The sequence below is a fragment of the Chaetura pelagica genome, unplaced genomic scaffold (assembly GCF_000747805.2).
Source record: "Chaetura pelagica isolate M959 unplaced genomic scaffold, ChaPel_1.0 scaffold308, whole genome shotgun sequence".
Classification (NCBI taxonomy): Eukaryota; Metazoa; Chordata; class Aves; order Apodiformes; family Apodidae; genus Chaetura; species Chaetura pelagica.
In genome coordinates, this window is record NW_009954442.1 from 1647546 (window position 1) to 1671018 (window position 23473).

Consider the following 23473-nt stretch of genomic DNA (forward strand, 5'->3'; position numbering starts at 1 on the left):
GTAGGGAAAAGATGTATTTGTTGCAAAAACAGATTAAACTTTGTACACAAATACATTAATACAACTGCACAAGACCTAAAATGATACTGAGTGGGAAAAAGATTTTGGAGTTAATGTTGTCTCACAAGTTTCTTGTCCCACTTGTTCCTATGTGGCAATATAAGCAATGGGCAGAAAATTTAGGTTTCAGTGGGGCAGATTTCAGATTCCTCCGTTAAGAAAATTTTAGCATTCTACCTAATTTCTGCTCAAAATACCTGTTTTAAGTCAGTCAGTAGTAAACTTCAGTTGTAAAATCTGAGTAACTTATTAAAGAGTGGAAAATTTTACCACAATGTTTTTAAATTATGATTACTCATGAAGTCCCACTGAAATTCATGGAAGCTTAAAATACACGTCAAGAAATAAGCCATTAATGTTTAACCCTAGAACACTATGTAATATTTTACATATTAAAATTACATTTTGTCTTGAAAACCATTCATTTCAGTAAAAATTATAACATTAGGGCGGTCAAGGGACATTAATTTCTAGATTGTCTTTGCAGAATCTAAAATCATTGAGCCTTGGCAATTGCACAGTATTTTCCAAAAATGTATCAGTAACATCTTCCAGTTACTATTTTTCTGTGACAATTTGTGCTACTTTTCCTGGGTGATGAAAATAATTATCTGTGGCTGAGAAAAAGCTAGGTTCAGATAGTTTAATTCATGCCAGGATCAAAATCAGTTATTGATACATTGATTACTTTTAATTAAATTAGATTTAGTTAATGTGTTTTTATAGAAGTTTTTTTCTTTGTTTTAATTTCAGCAGTCTGAGTATGTTTGTGTCATGGCTCATTTAGATTTTATTGAGCTGACTGAAATTACTTTGTGCGTAGGGAGTACTGAAGGCCTTTATCGTGAGAAAACATTTTCTAGAGGAACACGTGCAGAGCCTACCCTATAAATTCTTATTTCATATCCTATTAACATATTTTATCAAGCTATCCAACATTCTTTCTACTATCACATATGGTGGTGTGTTTTTTTTTTTCCTTTCTCTCTCTCAGATGAGCTATGCATGCTGTTAACAGCAAGCCAGAGTATTTTTTTGACAGGAGGAATATTGTTCTTGTAACCTATTAACAGCCGTCAAAATTATGTACTTACTGATGTATATACAAGTGAAAAAACAGGTTTACCTAAGTCATTTAAGTAGTTTCATTGATGACACACACAAACATTCTATTGAAATTTATGGTCATTTTACTACTGAAATATTTAGGCCTGGATTTTGGCCATACTGGGAAAAGTAGTAAAGTTAATAAAATTACAAACATAAGGAGAGGCTGGGTTTTTTTTCATAACAATTAGACTGTGCATTGAACAAGAGTGAATAAGGAAAATAGCTATAGAAAACCTGTATTTATTTCTATAAGGTAAGTGATTTAATCTAAACAGTTCAATAGTTGTGTGCAACACAGATAAAATACCAATTCTCTTACTACTCTACTATGAAATAATAATAGTAAGCTTATTTTTTTCCAAATAAAAGACATTATTTTGTTTAAGATTCCATAAGGCATTCAGAAATTCAAAATACCTGTCTCCTAACTGGATGAGCACTTCAGGTGAGAGAGGTGAACAAACGCAACCACATTAAGGACTAACGAATTTTACATCTGATATTCAAGAGGTTGTTTAAGTTCCATCTTTTAAGGGCATCTTGCAGTTTTCAGTTAATATTTCCCTGTGGAGCTATGCTTAGTTCATTTAATGAAATCTAAACCATTTTTTAACTGCTAAAATATATTTATGTATAAAGATACTTTCTTAAATACACATCAAGCAGTAAGTGAAATAAATCAGCTACAGTTAGGACTTGGTGTCGTAGTTATCTGTCTGCAGCGGTATTTCAGCTGTAATGTGCTACCGTTGTTTTCCACAGTTTTCACACACAGCCATATTAGAAGTGGTTTTCTTCTCTTATTCATGCTCAAGTATTTGTTTGGCAAGAAGCAGCAGCCAAGTAATTCTTCATTATTGCTACAAGGAGTAGGAAAGAGGATGAATAAAAGAGAGAAGGCATTAAAAACAAAATAAGATAATACCTACTGGACAAAATAAAAGAACTGCATAGTAGTCGATTTGTGTCTGTTTCACTTATGTGCTCTGGGCCTCTTGAGGACAGGACAGAGGTGATCCTGTGACACAGTGTAACTTTTCTGGCATTTACAGTGGCTGCTTTTTAAAAAAATAGCTTTAGACAGCACAGTAAAAGACTGGGGGTTTTTTGACTGTGGTCTGCTGAAGAGGTGAAGATGACTGAGAATCTTTGGGAAGACAATCACAGATGAATGTTTATACCCATTTTCTATCAACCATCATCCTCAAAATGGCTATTAGAAAATTTAGTCCAAATAATTTGATTGTATTTTCAAATACTTTAGTTTTATGTATAATTTAAGATAAGAAAGCCATGGGAAGTACACTGAAGCTGAATATTGTGTTTGGAACAATATTGGAATATTGGGGGTTCAAACTAGTTGATCTTTAAGATCCCTTCCAAGTAAAATATTCCATGATTCTATGATATAGCTGAGCAGAAGCTATTTTTATAGATGCATTTGAAAATGCACTTTATCTGTTTGTAAAGTGAATGCATACAGTGTTGTGGTGATTTAAGTGAAGGCCATCTATAACCTATATATTTGTCTTCTCTCAAATTTCCATACTAATTCTGTACAGTATTCACTGTCATCAGTGCAATTCTACAGTATTTTAATAGAATTAATTTTAAAAGTCCTGTATTGCAGATAAACTTTACTGAAATAGTATAGTCTACCATTTTGCATTATTTATTATAAACTTTAGTGAAATGATCTGAATTATGTTCTCCAGTTTAAAAATGAAACTCAACATCTTTACCTCATAACAGGAATGATTTTTTTTTGCTGAAACTTGGACTAAGGCTGGTTTAGGATGCTATCTTTAAATGATATGGATATAAGAATATAGTCTTAGCCACAGGTTTTCTTACTGGTCTTAGTATAGCTGAGACAGAAACAAGACCAACAACCTTTGGTTAAATAATCGTATGTGACATAGCACCCAGTTGTCACATCTTCCAATTTTTTTTTTTGACAAAAGTGAGTATTATAGTAGTATAGTATTTTCTTCTTTGTAATTACCTAGCTACTTGGGAAGCAAGACACCTAATTACCCTCTTATATTCTCTGATATAGACTATCATAATTTATTAATATAATAAATGACAGGGTGAGGAATTTGATGTCAAGATTACTTGGCTATAGTGTTGAATTAAATAAGGGCAGAGACCTCCAGCGCATTGGTCTGGCCCTATGTGAAAGTATCTTTTGAAGACATGATGTTCATCTCCTGACTACAATTAAAAAGTGTTGCTCTCTTGTTTTGTTTCGGTTTAGTTTTTCTTGGTTGTTTTTGTTTGGTTTTTTTTTATGGATGTTTCTATTCAAAAGGTGCAGAAGGAAATAAATATGTGTAAGTACAATGTGAATGCTGGGTATCTATGTATATATATTTAACTAGTTTTCAAAGGCATTGGATTGTCAGCAATTTCACTCATATTATTTAAAAAACATTTATGTCTTGGAATAATGAAATTAGCCTAAGTGACAAACCCTATTATTATTCTGCATGATTGCATCTCTATAAATATAAGTTAAGGTTATTTTAAGAAATAAAAATGAAAATAATTAGATAATGCCTTTTAACATTCTGGGAAGTGTCAGTGTTTAAGGTTTAGGACCTTGCTCTTTGAAGCTGTTAGAGTGACAATTTCAAAATGTGTTAGGCCATTTAGACATCAAATTCTAACATATCTGTGCTTTATTTAATATCAGTTGGTTCCTTGATGATCAGTAAGCAGAGTTGCACATGTTGTTATTCATGAAAGCCCTATAGCTTCACGCATAAGTACTGTCTAAGATTAGGGCACTTCTGTATCGTAATAAATCAGCCGTTAAATAAGTTGGCATTGACCAAAGTCTGATCCTAGGAAGACTACCTTCCACCATATTGTGTAGAAGCTCGTTTTGCAACAATATACACCGTTTCTTCTCTACATTTTATCACTGTCCTAGAAACACAATTTTGACATTCTATTTTGAATAAAAAACAATTTGAAATACCTTCAGTTCTTTTGGGTATTTTCTGCTGTGCAGGCAGATTTGAGTACATAATGTTGGTTTAACGGAATCCATAGACCATGTCAAAATTGGACATCATGGTTACAAGGAAATAGGACTGTGTAGGAAGAGTGTCAACTAGATGCTTTCTTAGGTATGACATTTTCTTTATAATATCTGTATGTATTTTTTCAGCTGTGAAAATATATTGCAGGATGAGTACTAGAAATGGTTAACACTCTATGGATTTATATTTCCTATAGTGAGCATATAAAAACTTTCAAATACATTTTCCTCCTGGAAATGAACACATATAAATCAATTACAAAAACATTTTCCAGGTAAACCCTTATAAAATTCTAAATAACATTTTAAAATACCTGTTAAAAAGCAGCCTAGGATGGAGGTTTGCCAATGTGTTCTCATTTATTCTAAAATATACCATGATTACCTAGGTATTTGCTTATTTATGGGTTTCTAATATTGAGAATGGCCATCTCTTTTGACTTACTGATGATTAAACCCTTGTCTTCCCTCCAAAATACTAGTAACTGTACATGGTCTAAGCAGTGTTTTTGGAATGTTTATAAGATTTAGGCTTTTTTTAAAAATAATTCCTTTTATAATTCTGCAATTTTAGATTGAGATATGCCATCTTTATCAGAAGTAATTAACATATATGCATTAAAAAACAAACAGACAAAACAACACAAAAGAAGACACATTTTCTAAATCCCAGTACTTCCAATTACTCAGTTATGCCATATTGGTACTAGATTTTTATTTTCTTTGGGACATGGTAACATTGCAGCTGTGGCATAAGATAGTGCTCTGTTTTTTGTTGTTGTTTTTTTCTAAAAGAGCTGACATATCAGATACAGTCAAGCATATGATAGTCTTAAGTTCTCATATCAACTTATTCAAAATTAATTGTTGTTTTTCATTGCTTAACAAAGCAAAGGGAATAAGATATGTTAGCAAATGGAGACCAGTTGAAGTTTTCAGGGTTAAAAGTTAATAGCAGAACTGCTAGAATTTCCAATTTGTGCTAGTTTTTACATAAATGCTAGCAGATCTTTAGTAAGGAGCAATGGGTAAGTTTTCAAATGCGCTGCAGTGAAGTTTAATATGCAGCAAGTGCTTCAGCCTGAGTTGAGTCCATATCTGGAGGCAATTATGTAAGCTAGAAGTAAAAGTGATTGCCAAAGCTGTTCATTTTACTACTTGACCCAGTGTGTTTGACATCTTGAAGGGCTCTAAAGGCATGAGGGCCTGCAAAGCAGAGAGGATTGCATGCAGAACCACAATTCTCTTTCACAGTTTTTAACCTATATATTTAAATCCTGGGGGGAAAAATAAAGGAGGGGGAAAAAAAAAAGTTACAAATATTCATACAACAAATATAATGAGAAATCTCACTGGACTTAATGTTTAAAATTGATTGTTATAACTCTTGTCTGTATCTTGCTTTTTTCTCCGTCACCTAAATATGAAAATAATCCACTCAAAGGAAAAAAGAAAGAATAAAAAATTAGGGATGAAATAAATATTTTTCCAAGTGTTTGAGCCAAGCAAAGAATCCCTCAATTTTCTATTGCTATTCCTAGCCTGAAAAATTTACTGAAATGTTTTTTAATTAATAGTATGATTAAGAATAGTTCCATTTGAACTAGCTGTATTTCATTTTATGTATTACTAAACAGATTAATTTTGTCATAGAATAAAAACTGCTAATGCAACATTTGTCAACCAATAAGGTTTGCCTTAGCAGTGAAGTGTTGTGAAGACATAAAGAAATCTCTGTCCTAGCAGTGTGCTAAAAATAATCATGTGTTTTTAAAGTTTCAATTCTTATGCATTACCCTTGAAGTCAGGTGCAAGCATTAAAATGCATGTTATGTCTTGAAAGGTAGAGGCTTCTGTGAACTGCAATCATACATGAGGAGAAAAATCACATACATGACAAAACATTTCAGCTCTCACTTGAAAATATTATTTAAAAAAATATTTAAAAAATATTTTAATGCTGCCAAGTGCCTTTTAAGGCCTTGCCTTCATGGAATTACATAAGCATTTTATAAATTCTTAATCCTGTAGTGAGGATTTAGGTATCTATACTTGAAAGAGATGCTTTGTTTTGTACTGATAGATAATTTTATTGTGGTTGGCTAAGACCATCCCATCTCATAATTTAAAAAAATCCATATTATTGCTATGATTTTGATCTGCCTTCTAAATGTATACACACAAATAAGATGTGCTAGCAGTGCTGAGGACAGAATTTGTTTTCCTGAATGTTAGCTGGAATCGTCACTCACAGTTGGCATAGGAAGGAGTGAATGAAATCTCCTTTACATATAACTATTTACTTGAAAGTGGGTTTATTTATCTCTGACAGCATTTGATTATACTTTTGCCTTTGTAATTCTTTATTTGATATATTGATGCTAACAATGGACTAGCAAATACCATGTAGTTCAGAGTTTGCTCTAGAAAGCAGTAATCTGTTGCAAGCTTTATTGGCCTCTTTGAGGCATGACTGCCTTTCAGCACTTTTGTATCAGCACTCCTACATGTATTCCTCCATGGGGTGGGCTTTTTGCACCCTCGTATATTGTCAAGCTGCTTGTAAAGAATACTTTCTCAAGCATTCAGGAGGAGGCACATGTTTGTTTCTTTCTCTTAGATTTCATACTGCTAGGCATGTGCCATGGTGCAGTAGTGCAGATAAGTGTGTTTTGCTGCTTTACTCCTCCATTGTATTGTCTTTGTGGAAAGCCGTTAACTCAAAAGCACAGCGTACTAAGGTTGCCATGAGTTTGGAGTCAAACAGTGGGAAGGGAGCAAAAATAGAACAGTTATCAAGGCCTTCCACAAAAAAGGTTGGAGACTTTCTGGATGTAAACTGTTGAACAGTTAAAAATGGTGTTGGGATAGTTCCCTCTGCAGGAAAAGAAAAACAAACAAACAAACAAACAGAAAAAAACTGAGATGAGTGAAAAATGTTTAAACAGTTTTCAAGTACCATAAGGAAATCAACAGCATTCGCCAAGGCTAATTAGTTCTGATGCCACCAGGTAATACTATTTGAGATGTAGGTGATAATCATCATAGATCCTTTTCTTTTTTTCTGGGAGGTGTTTGATTTTGTGACCAAACCCTGCATTTTTCCTGTATATTTTGTTTTGTTTGTTTGATTGATTGGTTTTGTTTGTTTTGGTTTTTTGCTTATTGGCCTTCTCTCTAATTCATGCGTGTGTTTCTTGTCTTAGGGTTGCACCTGAAATGGTGTGGTAGCTATTAATAAAATTGGTTTCTCACTTGTAGACAGCATCATGTTAATAGAAAGATCCTATGCCTTAATTAAAAACATGTAATGATGAGGAAGAAAATTGTAGTGATGATAACTGTTGATGAAAAGCAGTGCACAAAACGTTCAGCTTTACAGAAAGGAATTTATTATTTTTTATTTATTTTTTGATTTATTATTTTTTTATTATTTTTATTTATTATATTTGCAGATCAGTTTATCACTGAAAGTCAAGTAAGAAACCAGAATAAATTAATATAAGCATAAATGTATTTTACAGAAATAACAATATAGGAAACAGCCATTTACACCAGCATTTCCTCATAATTATAAGAGTTTATTTATATTATGCATTATTTTGAAGTATAATTTTCATGTATTTTCAAGAACTACCTAATGTATTCTGTCACTTTTTCAAAACCATTATTAAATTATTATCTAAAACTTTATTTTCCTTTTTTGAATTTATTTTTAATCCTTATAAAATTATACCTTGCTTCTGATGAACCATTTTGCCATTAGCAATAACATATATCTTTACTGAATTAATATTATTTTAATAGTATTTCTTCCCAGCTGATACAATGTCTTTAAAAATGAAAAAAAACAACACACATTACTTTGTTAGTGTATGATTCAGTTTCAACTATGCATTTCTAGTAAAGATGCTTGTCCAGAATACAGGGAATGACTCTGGTCACTGTATGTTCTGCAGTAAGGAAACTCCAGCTAACATGAGGACAAGCCAATTTTTTTTTTCTTTCTTTGCTGATTAAAATTGTCAGTTCTGGGTGTGCCTGCTCTCTGTTCCTTGGTGCAAGATTCCAATTTCTGCCCTTGGTTCTTTTATGCTGTTGACCGTAAGGGAAAAGTAGATGGAAAGAAACACCTATGACCTATTGAAAAACCTACTAAAGTTGTTGTTGTATCGTATTTACAAGTCTTTTATTTAATTAGTACTAAGACACTAATTAAGATTGTTTGGGGTTGGGTTTTTTTTGTTTGTTTGTTTGTATTTTTCAGTATTGTTCCCAAATATAAGGGCAGGTTCTGGTAGGCCTCTACATTCAAATATCAATAATTTTTTTTATTTATCTGGCTGTAGTACTTTCAGTTCAACTAACAATATAAACATTAATGGTTTGATTGAACTAGAAATCTCCTGAGTCATGTTGCCTGTAGACCTATATAATTAATCATCCAGCTGTAAAAAATATAAAGTTTTCTGTAAAGACCAGTATGAATATATGGTTGCATACATCTTATTAATACTGATTGACATTAAGTATTAAACATATTTTGAGGGATTACTAAACCACATAGGTCATACAAGTTTCAGTCCTGATTTTAATTATTTTTTCCTTTAAGAGTGCTTTTATATGAGTTTGTTGTACTAGTGATTGAAAGATACTCAATTTTGACACCACTATAAATAATTAAGCATGATATCCATGAAGGGCTTATGCATCAGATTTCTGCTTGACCTTTCCTGGTTTCAGGAATTACTTGGACCAAAAAGGCCTCTGTTTTATTTTATATGCACATGTATGTATCTACATGTATGTGTATTAGCTTAAATTTGGGTTGAAAAAATAGATTAAGCTAGTACAACTCTAGAAAGTAATTAACACTTGTTTGTCTCTTTATATATTCATGAGACCTCATTCTGAGTGAATACATTGCACACCTAGCATGCTGTTTTTGTTACTGTGGATATGAATATTCTGTCTTCTCATTCAAAAAGAAAAATACGGTTGTAGTTAAAATGTTCCTTATGTGTGTCTGAAGATTTTTTGCTACTTGTGGAAGTATCATAGTATAGTCTTGAGAAATGAAAATATATTGATGCATGCCTCAGTAGCCTGTTGAGAATCTTCCATTTTCTAATTAACTTTTTGTTTTGGTTTACTGGGTTAAACGGATGTTTTTGCAGAGTATATGATTCATGAGAAACATGGAGGGCTAACAGAATTTTAAAAAATCAAATTATTTGAAATAATAAAAAAATATAGCAGTGATATGGCAATTCAGGAGGTTTCAGCATTAGCAGATGTACTGAGAAAGTCATTTAGTGAGAAAAGTGTAAGCAAAGCAATGAAACCTGCATAAGAAATGCAGCAGAATAACACAAGTCTACAGTTAACTTTATGGGCTTTATATGTGATATGTATAAATCTTCTAGAACCAGATGAGTCAACCCAGTAACTCAGAGGAGGGAAACATGTAATGAAGGGATAGACAGAGCAAATAGATAAATTGAGACACCTTTCTGAGGAAGTATGTGCAAGATAGTGTTTATAATTGTTTTGTTTTGCATATGGTGTAGCTCACTAACGGTTCTGTTTTCTTCAGGACTATTGATCCATTGTTTTTCACATATATGGCTCCAAAGTCCATGATTATCTGTATTTGGACTAGCATCTAAATACTATGGTTTTTGAAAGAAACATTGCCAGGGGCGACCTCATCAATGCTTACAAATACATTAAGGGTGAGAGTCTGGAGGACGGAGTCAGGCTTTTTTCAGTGATGTCTAGTGATAGGACAAGGGGCAATGGATACAAACTGGAACATAGGGTGTTCCACGTAAACATCAGGACGAACTTCTTTCCTGTGAGAGTGACAGAGCCCTGGAACAGGCTGCCCAGAGAGGCTGTGGAGTCTCCTTCACTGGAGACATTCAAAACCCACCTGGACACGTTCTTGTGTGATGTGCTCTAGGGGACCCTGCTCTGGCAGGAGGGTGGACTGGATGATCTTTTAGGTCCCTTCCAACCCCTAAGATTCTGTGTTTATGTAATTGATTTCAAAAGTTCTTTGAGTTCCTCAGTAAGTAAAGTCTATATTTCTGAGAAGGCAGATGTCAAGCACAACTGATTTCAGTCCCACACTAGGAATCTTCTGTGATGTGATAAAACAAATAAATAGTAACATATTCTTACAAATCGACACATAATTTGTATGTTTAGGTTTTGCACTTTATAATGGAGATACAGTTGATCATGTATTTGGAGACAATCACAGTACTCCCTGCTCCTAAGTACACTTTTGGTGTTACTTTTAATGTATGATCCATAAATGCATAATATTAGAAATGCGGAGAACTTATATAAACAGTTACTCTTTTGTCACCTCATATGTCAGTGTCTTTCCAAATGCCGTAGATAAGTGATTTCTGGGAACCAAAATATTCTGGGATTTCTTTACATTTAGTGTATGCATGCAAAATGTATTTACATTTAGTGTTATCATGTACCCTTTCAGAATAGGGTATGTAGTTCATACTTTACAAGATTAAAAAAATAATTAAAAATTTCTTCAGGAACACACCTTTTCTGAAGAAGTGTTGCTGTAATTTCTTTTAGTAATATGAATGCATTAAACAGAAGGGTTTGAAGATAATGTTGAAAGTACAGAGTTGACCTAATTGTTTTGGTTTACATGTTATTTAAGGAATTGTGTCTATTACACAAGTAATTATTTTACTTGACACCTTGAAATTATTTAGTATTTTAGGCCTGGCGTGCAATTTCTGTAATGGACAGATTCTTAAAGAGATGTGATAATTTAAAATGAAAGGCCTAGCACTAAAATCTCAGTAACACCATAAGTCTGAGTACTCTTGCATTTCCTGTCTTCGTTTCTTTGTAGAGTAAGAAAAGAAGTTTGTACACTTTTGCATGGATTAATTTTAGTACCTGCCACTTGAAACAGAAAAGTGGAGTATGAGTGATCTGTGTCAGAAACCTCAACTATTTCCTGCGTTTGTCCTTAGAAATTGCTTTTAGTTGTTTCTAGGTTGTGAGCTGGAAATTGCATTAAGTTATACGTTTGTGTAGTTTTAAGAAACTAAAGGAAGCATTCTGTTGTATATCTATACTAGCAAACAGTTCATGAAGATACAGCTTTTGTGGTGACTGAAACTGTGACTGTGGAAACCACTCATGTGCCTTCTACATACCTGGCAGAGATCCTTCACCTTCTGCAAGCCTTGTCTGAAGTAGAAGAGCGCCTTAATACTCCTGTTCTCCAGGCTAAGGATTGTGAGGATCTCCTCAAACAAGAAGAGTGTCTTAAGGTAAGATAGAATGCATTTCTCACAATTACAAGATTTTTGTTATTTTGGGACTTCTGTGTATTGACAGCCTGCACTCACTCTCAGAGAAATCTGTTTTGTAAGTGCTCAGCCCCTCTCTGTGAATATACCTATGTTTATATAGGAAGGCACATAGATGCAACATATAAGAAAACTGAAGGTTTCATTTATGTTTTTCTGTTTCCACCTGTATTTGGAAGGCAAGAGCTTTATGGTATCTTCCACTGAATGGAAGAGAAAGGATGGAGAGGGGAAGTTATATATTTAAAGTTGTGAATTTGTGATTTAAGTTTTGTGCATTTGTAATTTGAAGTAATTAATAAGCAACCCTATCCACACCCGATCTTGGTAGCTTTTAATTTAGTGTTTGATTTTGAACAGCAGCTAAACCAAGTAAAATTTAGCTTGAATTCTGATTTGGCTGTATGATGTGCAATTATTACAGTTTAATTAACTAAATAGAAAATATTGTCCAATTGCTAGATAGTGTAGCTAAATTCTATATTGTTGTGCTATGACTTTAAATATTACTGTCTGGTTTCTTCATCACTTGTAACACTTAAATCCTTTGAAATTCGTGGAACTTTTCCAACACAGAATTGACATAAGAAGAGAATAAGATTAAAGTTGTAATCCTCAGTAGATGAATGGGTTATCAGCTTTTGCAAAATAATGTTTGTGTGAGGAAAGCCTTGTAAAAAAATCATGCTTAACTGCTGTATATAATTACAGTAATTTCATACCGTCATCCAGCATGAAGACCACATTTCCATTTTTCTGTAATTATTTTGGGAAAGAGGAGGTTTTAACAAAAGGAAACAGCCTAAAGAGGCCAGAATTTGCCTGCAGTCAGCTATAAGGAAGAAGCTTAGATGGAGAATCAGGGAAGGGGCTCTGGTTATGTGCTCTGAATTGTCTTCTATAGAAGGCCATTTATCTCTTTCCACAACAGAGGAAATATAACAAAACTACATTTATATGCTGTTATTAGCTTCTATAAAATCACATCTATTTATAATTCTTATATATACATGAATCTTATACATTTAGGTATCTGCACGCACACACACACACACCCACCCAGATATTCTTTATTAACTCTTGCAAATTAGATGTTTTCAGCTTCCTAGCAAGGCAGGATAGTATGTGTAGTAAAGCATAACAGTAAAATATTAGAGCAAAGGAAGTATATAACTGACAATAGGACTGTGTAAAATAACAGTAGGCTGTTCCTTTTCATAGAATCATAGAATGGTTTCAATTGCAAGGACCTTAAATATCACCTAGTTCCAACCCCCCTGCATGAGCAGGGATACCTCCCACTAGACCAGGTTGCTCAAACACCCAACCAGCCTGGCCTTGAACACTTCCAGGGAGGGGGCACACATTACCTCCCTGGGCAACTTTTTCCATTGTTTCACCACATTTACACTAAAGAATTTCTTCCTAATGTATAATCTAAATCTTCCCACTTCCAGTTAAAAGCAATTCCCTTTTGTCCTCTCTCTACAAGCCCTTGAAACAGCCCCTCCCCAGCTTTCCTGTAGGCCACCTTCAGATACTGGAAGGCTGCTATACAGTCCCCCCAGGGCTTTCTCTTCTCTAGGCTGAACAGCCCTAACTCTCTCAGCCTGTCCTCACAGGAGAGGTGCTGCAGCCCTTGGATCATCTTCATGGCCCTCTTCTGGACTCTCTCCTAGAGCTCCATGTCCTTCTTATGTTGGGGGCTCCAGAACTGGACACAGCATTCCATGTGGGGTCTCACAAGAGCCAAGTAAAGGGGGAGAATCACCTCCCTTGACCTGCTGGCCACATTTTTTTTTTTAATGCAGCCTGGGACATGGTTGGCTTTCTGGGCTTCACATTGCTGGCTCATGTTGAGCTTCTTGCCCACTATCACCCCCAAGTCCTTCTCTTCCAGACTGTTTTTGATCCGTTCTCCACCCAGCCTGTATTTGTGCTTGGGATTGCCCCAACCTGGGTGCAGGACCTTGTACTTGGCCTTGTTTAACTTCGTGCAGTTTTCACGAGCCCACCTCTAAAGCCTGTCAAGGTCCCTCTGGATGGCATCCCTTCCCTCCAGGGTGTCAACTTCACCGCACACTTTGGTGTTGTCAGCAAACTTGCTGAGGGTGCACTCTGTGCCACTGTCCGTGTCACCAACAAAGATCTTAAATAGCACCAGTCCGAGTACCGACCCTTGGAGAACATCATTTGTCACAGGTCTCCATCTGGACACTGAGGCATTGACCACCACTCTTTGGGTATGACCATCCAGCCAGCTCCTTACCCAACGGGTGGTCGATCTATCAAATCTGTACTGTTCCAGTTCTGATACCAGGATATCATGCAGGATAGTGTTGAAGGCTTTGCACAGGTCCAGGTAGATAACGTCAGTTGCTCTTCCTTTGTTGACCGATGCTGTGAGCCCATTGTAGAAGGACACCAATTTAGTCAGGCAGGATTTGCCCTTGGTGAAGCCGTGTTGCCTGTCACCCCTTGGAGCACCTCTGCTCCATGATCTTGCTGGGTGCAGAAGTGAGACTGACCTTGGAAATGGGAGTTACATTTGCCCTTTTCCAGTCAGTGGGGATTTCTCCAGACTACCAAGACTTTTCAAATATGATGGACAGAGGCTTTAAAACTTCATCAGCCAGTTCCTTCAGGAGCCATGGATGAATCCCATAAGGCCCATGGACTTGTGCACCTTCAAGTCCTTCAGATAGTCATGGACCTGCTCCTCTCCTACAGTGGGGGAATCTTCCTTTTAACAGTCCTGGTTTAGTACCCATAGATCAAAGTGGTTCTGAGTATTGAAGTGCACTACATGACAATCTAATTGTCATTCTTCATTAAAACAGTCCCTTTTGATAGAATTGTTGTTCTGCACAAATGAAAAGTCATAGACAATGTAAAGAATGGCTAATAAGCTTGGTTCTTTTCTGTGAACTTATGTTCATTACTACATTGGACTGAAAAACAGTGACTTCCCTCAGGCAGTTAACTAGCAGTTCTTCATTTTAGTGCTTCTTAATGCTTTAGATTTGGGCTGTCTTTATCTGATTTATATCCATAACTAATCTGTTGTTCACCCACATACATTTGAAATTATTGGAGCTGACACCAACTTTAATAATATTGATTACTGAGGTTACAAGTAAGTATTGCTATAGGTTTAATTTAACTTAACTATTAAATTGTTATGAGATGCATTTGTGGGCACAGTTCCATCTTCTTCCCAAAATAATATCTTAGAAGAGGCAAATGGATATTTCACATTTCTTGGTTTTGGAAGGATATAGTTTTCATCTGAGCTTGCTTAATGAATATTTATTTCGAAGGAAAAACATTCATCATTGTCATTATCCTGCAGTAAAAATGGAAAAATAGTGCATAAATTGTTCAGTAGCTGGTTGGGAAAGGTTTGAAATCAAATTGTGGTTGATTTTTATTCTTGGTAGACTTGCATGAATCAGATTACAGAACTGTCATTAATAACTCTGTGTTTTAAAACTAAGTTTGTAATTATTTTTTTTCATTTACATTAAGAAATAATCCATTTTAATTCATCCTTAACAGGAAAAATAAGTTTATTTACAAAATTCTTTCAGTGTTAACTGCTTTGAACATTTTTCTCCAAAGTAAATATACATATTAAGACTCAAACCTCCCCTTCCACCCAGGTAGGGAAGGAGAGATAGAAAAAGAGAGAGATGCTCTGGATTGAAAACTAAACTACACAGCTTTAATTAAGCACTAATGATAAAATAAAATATATACAATTATATACAAATGTGTTCAAGTATGTGCAAACCCCTATTGCTTACCCCCACCCCCAGCAACTCCCACAGCACTCTCGTTAGCTGTGAACAGACCCAAAAAGTCCTGGAGCTGCCAGAGAGAATGCAGAGTGATGAGGGTCAGGAGAGCTCCACCCTGGGGGTTGCCAGTGATGGATGGATGGAGTCCTGCCTGGACGCCGGCCATTGATGGAAGAGAAGGGAAGAAGAAGCAGGAAGGAAGTTGTCTTCTGTGATCTCTGATCTTCCTCTGAGTTTACATAGATATTTGGAATGGAATATCTCTGGACAATTTTGCTGTCTGTCTAATTCAGCCTCCTACGGGGGGTCATAGATCTCCCGGTAGCATCTGAGCTGGCAGAGCAAGGATGTGACCTTGGAGTCCCAGCATTAACATAATCATTCCTGTGTTATCAGTCCAAGCTTACTGAAGGAAAAAAAAACAAACAACAAAACAAACAAACCAGTAAAAGTGGCTTTATCCTGGCTCAAAACAGAACAAACACAAATAAACATAACTTACAACTGGGTGTAATTAAACGCACTCTTCAAGTGCATCTGTCAGTAGTGCAGTGCTTGGTGGCTGATTTGTACACAAATAGCCAAGGAACTGAATTTTTACAGAAAGTTGTCTTTCTCTGGCAGATAAAGACAAATTCCAGGTGGTTAAAAATGAACTGTTGTTCCAAGTCACTAGCACTCAGATTTCTCTTTTCAAGAGGAATGAGATGGATTATTCCCCAAAGTCTATTGTCCCTTCAGCTGCTAATGATTTTCTGTGTCCTTTTTGTCTTAAAAAGTAAAGTTTTGTGCACTTCTGTTAATTACATTACAAATTCTCCCAAGGCATTATTGATAACTAACTGCTTGAAGCTATTCTCTTCAACATGAAAGTTACATGGGGTATGTATGTGATACATGAGTTAGTGCATACTCATACACGCAGTGTATGTATATTTTGTTTATTTATTTATTTTTTCACACACTTATGTCACCGAGTTGTGGATTTCATTTATAGAAGGTCAGCTGTATTATCTTTTTTTATCTGTAACAGCTGTGCTCTAAACAAAAGCAAAAATCTGACTTATAAATCAGGAATTATATACCTGTCCATAGGCCATGAATTCTAAACATTCAGAAGTATGCCACTAATCAATTCTAATTTATTTTAAAAAGCATGCAATTTAATATAAGACAAATTTAATATAAGACACAGGTAGGTGTAACAAGTAATAAGCGATAGGATGAAAGGAAGTGACCTCAGGTTGTGCCAGGTGACATTTAGCTTCTTCACTGAAAGGGATATCAGGCACTGGAACAGGCTCTCCAGGGAAGTGGTTGAGTCACCATCCCTGGAGATATTTAAAAGATATCGTGCTTAGGGACACAGTTTAGTGGTGTACTTGCCAATGTACTAGGTTAACAGTTGGACTTGATGATCTTGAAGATCTTTTTCAAGTAAAACCATTATATGATTCTATGATATATTACTCTTCATTTGATTATTTCAGTTTCTTAAACACAATTTGTGCCTTCTTGAGTGGGTAAGCTGATATTCAGACCTACTGAAAGGAAGGGTACTTGAGTGCTGAAGTGTGTCCTGATAGCTTTTAATGTTTAAGTTACATTTCCCCTGTTCTTTAAATATGCAAAATTTTAGTCATAGATGAGGTTTTGTGAAAATAGCATCTCTTTGTATTCAAGGGATATAATCTGGGAAGATTTGGAGGCATTTAATGTTTTTATCCCCTGATATTTCTGATGTTCAGATTGATAATATTGTATACCTTAATCATCCATGGCCTGAGCATATAAAACAAAGTTTAGGTACACTTGAGTAAGGAAACCTGAGTGTGAGACATTATGCTGGAAAAGTCAAATGATATTTGTTGAGTAATAACACAGACCCAGCCATCTTTCACTTTAGATGATTTCTGACAAGGGAGGAAACGTATTCCTTATTGTGAACCAAGATGTCTGCCATTGTCATTTTATTTATAAGTATTTCCTTTAGTCTGTTACATGTAAGATGCATTTCTCAGAACCTATGGATTCTAATTCTAATTCAAAGGAGCGTTATGAAGTGTTCTTTTTTTGTTTTTTTGGAATACTGTTTGCAGCCCTAGAGCTTTAGGAACCCAGAGTAATTTGAGGGTTTTGTATACAATTATTTCAGAGCATTGCTGTCACAGTTTCATAATAAATTTACTTCTTATATCTTACAAAATAATAAATACAATGTAATAACTTTAATTTGTTATAAGATGACAACCACATATTGTCACTTAGAGGCATTCAGATTTTGTCTTAAGTGCTTATGGGTTTTAAAATACTGCTCAAGTAATTTTAAAGAGAATATGATTTGGATAATTATCATTATATACCTGTCACTTTGTATTAGTACAACCAATACCAGAACACTGCTATGATGGTTCTAAAATACTGATTTTTAAATCAAGTTCATTGCAATGGAATTGTAGAACATACTATCAAGACATAAGATGGTTTGGGTGAAGCAGTTAAAAAAAAAACAAACAGTAGTAGAAAGAGAAGAATTTATAAATGTTTGTTTTCAGTCTACTTGTTAAATTCTGAGCATAGCTTTATTAATTTCCATTATTGACTTAGCAGCTCAAGAATTGTAGACAATTTAAAATTAAAATAATTAATGCATATATGAAAATTAAAATATGTAGAATATTTAAAATGTTAGGTGAGCAGAAGGATATTGAACAAGGAAAGTTATCCTTTTTTATGTAGTTGTACTTAAAATAGATTGAAACATGTTTTGCCTTTAGGAAAAAAAAAAAAATAGTTGAATTGACTAACTTTCTGTCTCTGGCAGAAACCAGTAAAAGACAATTCCACTTTTCATTCGTATTACCAAACATAACCTGTGTATCTGGGACAGAATTTTTAGCGGAGGTGTCAGGAAGGCAAAAAAATGTGATGGAATATTATGCTTTTTCAATGCTTAGTACGGCTTTTCTTTTCTTTAACTCCATAAATAGTGTGTGTGTAGACTGGAATTCTGTTGCACCTTAATAACTACAGCAATCTTATTTCTAGCCACCCATGGGGAAGTAAAATACAAATGTTCAGTGCTGACTGTTCGAATCTAAAGGACAGAATGGCTGAGGGACTCTGCACAGATTCATTTGCCATGACAAGAATGTCAACAGATTGAGGAAGAATCCACTCATGTTAATGGTCTTTTTTCTTTTATTTCTAGTAAATTATAACCTCCAAAATCTCACCTGCATTACTTCAAATTTGTTGCCTGCCTGAAGGAAAGGCATATATGATTTTATTTATTTTATTATTTATTTTTTTAAATGTATGGTGAAACAGAACAATCAAATTCTAGCTACAGGGGTTAACAAGACTGACAGGGTGTTAGAGGGCAATTTTCATTTTCCTTTTCTTGTTTGGCTTTCTACCAGTCATTATTTTTTCTGCTTACTGCAAAATAACATGCTTTGATCTCTGACTCCTTTCAAAACTGCTGGTTGTGTAAAAGAGCTTCTCACACACAAACCAGCAATTTGTACTTTTCATAACTCTGTCAAATCAGCGCTATCCCTTATCTCTGTAACAAAGTTGCTGCAGCAACTGAGGAATGATTTTGTTTTAAACAAAACTAAGCGTCTTTGACCAGTTTGTTCTCAATTCCTAGCTACACATTCTCAGTATAGGTACTATTGGATATCTAAGGATTGAAGAAATGTTTGGAGAAATGTTGCCCACAGAAGTTGTGGATACCCCGTTATTGGAAGTGTTCAAGGTCAGACTGGATAGGACTTTAAGTAACTTCATCTAGTGAAAGATGTCTCTGCCCTTGGCAGGAGGTTGGAGTAGATGGTCACTGAAGGTCCCTTCCAACAAAAATAATTGTATGATTCTATGGTAAAAAAACTGAATATGAATATAAATTTTGGTCTCGAGAATATTCCTTTCTCTGTGCAGCAGTTTCAGTGAGAAATGCATGCCAGTATGAAGAATTAATTTAAAAGCAGGAACAGTAAGAAATGGCTAAATATTATGACACTAAATGGAGCAGGGAGACATTTATTTTTATGCTGCTCTTTGAATATACCTATATCAAGAATTATCTGAGGCTATTAGTGGCTCAGTGGTGTATCACAGAATCATAGAATGGTTTGAATTGGAAGGAACCTTAAAGATCACCTAGTTCCAACCCCCCTGCATGGTCAGGGACACCTCCCACTAGATCAGGTTGCTCAGGGCCCCATCCAACCTGGCCCTCAACACTTCCAGGGAGGGGGGCTTCCACAACTTTCCTGGACAACCTGTTCCAGTGCCTCACCACCCTCACACTAAAGAATTTCCTCCCAAAGTCCACCTTAAATCTCCCCTCTTCCAGTTTTGATCCATTACCTCCTTTCATCTCACTACAAGCCCTGGTGAAAAGTCCCTCCCCAGCTTTATCAGATCCTTGTTGAGTTTGGTACAGATTTTTATGAGCTTTGTTCCATCATCCAAATTATTATTTTGAATGCAGGAATTATCATAGTTGTTAACCTTTAATTAGAGAAAAGGATAAAAGCTTATCAAATTTTAGGGAAATAAAGTCTAACTGTAGACAGAAAACAACTTGGTGTAGTCATCAATCCAAAACGTTTGCATTCTTTCATGCCTGGCTGCCTTTTATTCAGACAGCAAGAGTTATAATGCAAAATTCAATGTTGTCAGGAATCATAACCATAGCTTTTCAAAAGAATAGGCTTCGTTTGACTGAAGAATGGATTTGTGTTTGGCTGAAGAAAATAACTGATTGTGACATGTTTTTGCTTTACATTGATGTCTTGACTAGTCTGGAAGAGAGAGGGTTTTCATTTCAAGCTTAAATACCACAGAGGGAAAAATACAATCCCCAGAACAGCACACGTATTATGTGCCTGAGGCTGAAAGAGGCCACCTACAAGGAATTGAAATTAAAATTTAAAGAATTAATAATCAAGCCATTTCAGAAACATTCATTTACTTATGTGTTCTCTCTGGTAATGGTACATAAGATGTATGTTACCATACAGGACTGTAAGGAAATTGTACCTGTATAAATCAGTTGCATAAAAGGCATGCTTTTCCTCCAAAACCTGCATTTATTTCTCTGGTTTTGATACTTATCCTGAGGGACTGTGAGGTAAAGTTATGTAACTCACGGGTTTTGGTTGATTCAAAAAAATATTTATATTGTCTCTCTGGCAAAGAACAAAATTATTCCTATTTGCGTAGCAGACTGAAATGTGACAGGAAGTGCTCTATTGAGGATTTCATTGCATCAGTCATGATTCACAAAGAGGAAGTCTTTGCTAATTATCCTTAAGGCAGCACACAGTTTATGACAATATCTTTCCTCAGCATTAGGTTCTCTAACAAATTGAGTGCTTCAAATCATACTCAAAGATTTTGTAGACAAAGAGAGATTGAACACTACCTAGTACCTAGAAATAAACAGTATATTTATGTATTGCTTAATAGAGCAAAAAGGAAACCTGTATAATTCAGTCATGGAAATGAATGGATTGATAAATGGATAATTAGAAGTTGTTGACAATGTGTGGAATTTTATATACTTTCACATATTTTAAAGATGTTAAAGGTCCAGAGTAAATTAATTTTACTTCCTTTTGGTCTTCCAACACATGACACTGTGCAGTCAAGTAGGTGTACTATGAAGTATTTTGTCTTTCTCTGAAACAAAGAAGAACTGCTTGAAGAATGGTAACTGTTGAGTTGTGAATATTCATCAATGGCAAAGACAGTAATACCTGATAAACTATTTTTTCATGCTGTTACTTTGCTATCTGTTTAATATCTGCTGAAACAAGTATAACAGAGAAGCATAAACAGTGAAATAATTAAAGAGCACTCAAACAGGAGTCTGTAAAATGGTACTTTGCTTTGTCAAGAAGAAATGGGGTTAAAACATATGTAACAGTGTAGAAGAATTAATGAGTGTCTAAATCAGTAGCACTTTGTTTCCCCTCTAGCCATCAGCCTTCTCAGATTAAGTCTTTATTAAGTCTTCATTGAGAGGATGGACATTCAGTCGTTATTAACTGGTTCTTGTAAAACTCTTATTAGCAAAGCTATTATTTAGTTAGCATTTTCCCCCTCTTTTTTTCCTGCTTATGAAATATTATTTATTTGTTTATAAACTTCATATTACAGAACATTAAAGATAACCTGGGAAGACTGCTGGGTCAGAGAGATGTTATTCACAGCAAGAAGATACTGGCTTTGCGAAATGCTACACCAACAGAAACGGCAAATATACAAGAAAAGCTGACTCAGCTTAATTTCCAATGGGAGAAAGTTAATAAGATGTACAGGGACCAACAAGCGTAAGTAACTCTTAAAAATCGCTATTTTTAGAGGAAATGCCTTTTAAAGTCACAAATGATATCTTCTTGTAACTAAGCATGGACTGTTTATAGGGAATAGGAATTGGACAGGCTTCAGAGTTGGGCAGGGAGAAACTTGATGAAATTCAACAAGGGCAACTGTAGAGTCCTGCATCTGGGGAAGAGCAACCCCATGTACCAGTACAGGTTGGGGGCTGACCCACTGGAGAGCAGTGTAGGAGAAACAGACCTGGGGGTCCTGGTAGACAGGAGGATGACCATGAGCCAGCAATGTGCCCTTGTGGCCAAGAAGGCCAATTGGCATCCTGGGGTGCATTAGAAAGGGTGTGGTGAGTAGGTTAAGGGAGGTTCTCCTCCCCCTCTATTCTGCATTGGTGAGGCTGCATCTGGAATATTGTATGCAGTTCTGGGCCCCATAGTTCAAGAAGGACAGGGAACTGCTTGAAAGAGTCCAGCGCAGAGCCACAAAGATGATTAAGGGAGTGGAACATCTGCCTAATGAGGAAAGGCTGAGGGAGCTGGTTCTCTTTAGCTTGGAAAAGAGACTGAGGGGTGACCTCATCAGTGTTTACAAATATGTTAAGGGGGAGTGTCAGGATGATGGAGCCAGGCTTTCTTCAGTGATGTCTGGTGATAGGACAAGGGGCAATGGGTACAAACTGGAACATAGGAGGCTCCATGTAAACATCAGAAAAAACTTCTTTACTGTGAGGTTGACAGAGCACTGGAACAGGCTGCCCAGAGAGGCTGTGGAGTCTCCTTCACTGGAGACATTCAAAACCCACCTGAATGCATTCCTGTGTGATGTACTCTAGGTGACCCTGCTCTGGCAGGGGGGTTAGACTAGATGATTTTTCGAGGTCCCTTCCAACACCTAAGATTCTGCGATTCTGTGAATAGTAATTTAATTTATGAGCATTTTTGTAATATTGAAAATGTTTTGGCCAACTGTCACTTGCATTGGACCAAAATCTTACATGATATTGCATACATATTTCTGTGTTATTATGAATAGCATACCTTTACCTTGAGATAGTATTAGACATTTACCCTTTTTTACCTGTAATATTGATTGAAAATTTGAGTCTGTGATGGGCACATCAGAGTAAAATCCATTTGAATGAAGTCATCTTTTTATAAGTCTGTATGTTAGACATCATACATCAAGGTAAGACAACCAGGAGTACAGAAAGGCATTAAAAGACATTAAAATGATAATAAATACAGTGTCATATACTCACTGTTTTTCTACTTGTAAGCTATTTTTTTGGTTTGCAATCTAGGAATCTTATTATGATGGAAAATATTGGCAAACCTATTGTGTTGATTCACACATGGCTCATGATGGTAACACAACAGAGACTTGAAATTCTAGTAATTTATTTATACTCAATAGCTCATGTTTAAAAGTTTTGGCATTGAGCAATAAAATACCTAGGCATATACTTCCTCTTCTAACATTTTCAATTAGATGATAGATCAGATATTACTGGCATTGATGCAGACATTTCTGCGATTTGTGGTATAAACTTTTTTTTTGTCATTATGAAGAATTTAAGATTTAACAAATACATTTGCCTAAAATAAAAAGTCATCGTTTCAAGCATTTATTGAACTACCACAGAAGTGTCCTTGACAATTCTTTTAAGATTGTAAGCTAGGAATACAATACTGATTTTTTTTATATGTGTGACTAATTCAATTCATTGAAATTGTCGATTTGTA

The 23473-nt window shown here is 35.3% G+C and overlaps 1 protein-coding gene across 1 annotated transcript in view; it reads left to right on the forward strand.

Annotated features, from left to right (window-relative positions):
• DMD (dystrophin) overlaps positions 1-23473 on the forward strand; it is a 909379-nt gene that overhangs the window by 292770 nt on the left and 593136 nt on the right. Inside the window, exons 41-42 of the mRNA XM_010004489.1 lie at positions 11347-11541; positions 21555-21727. Of these exons, the coding sequence (XP_010002791.1) occupies positions 11347-11541; positions 21555-21727 (368 nt within the window). The remainder of the gene's footprint in view (positions 1-11346; positions 11542-21554; positions 21728-23473) is intronic.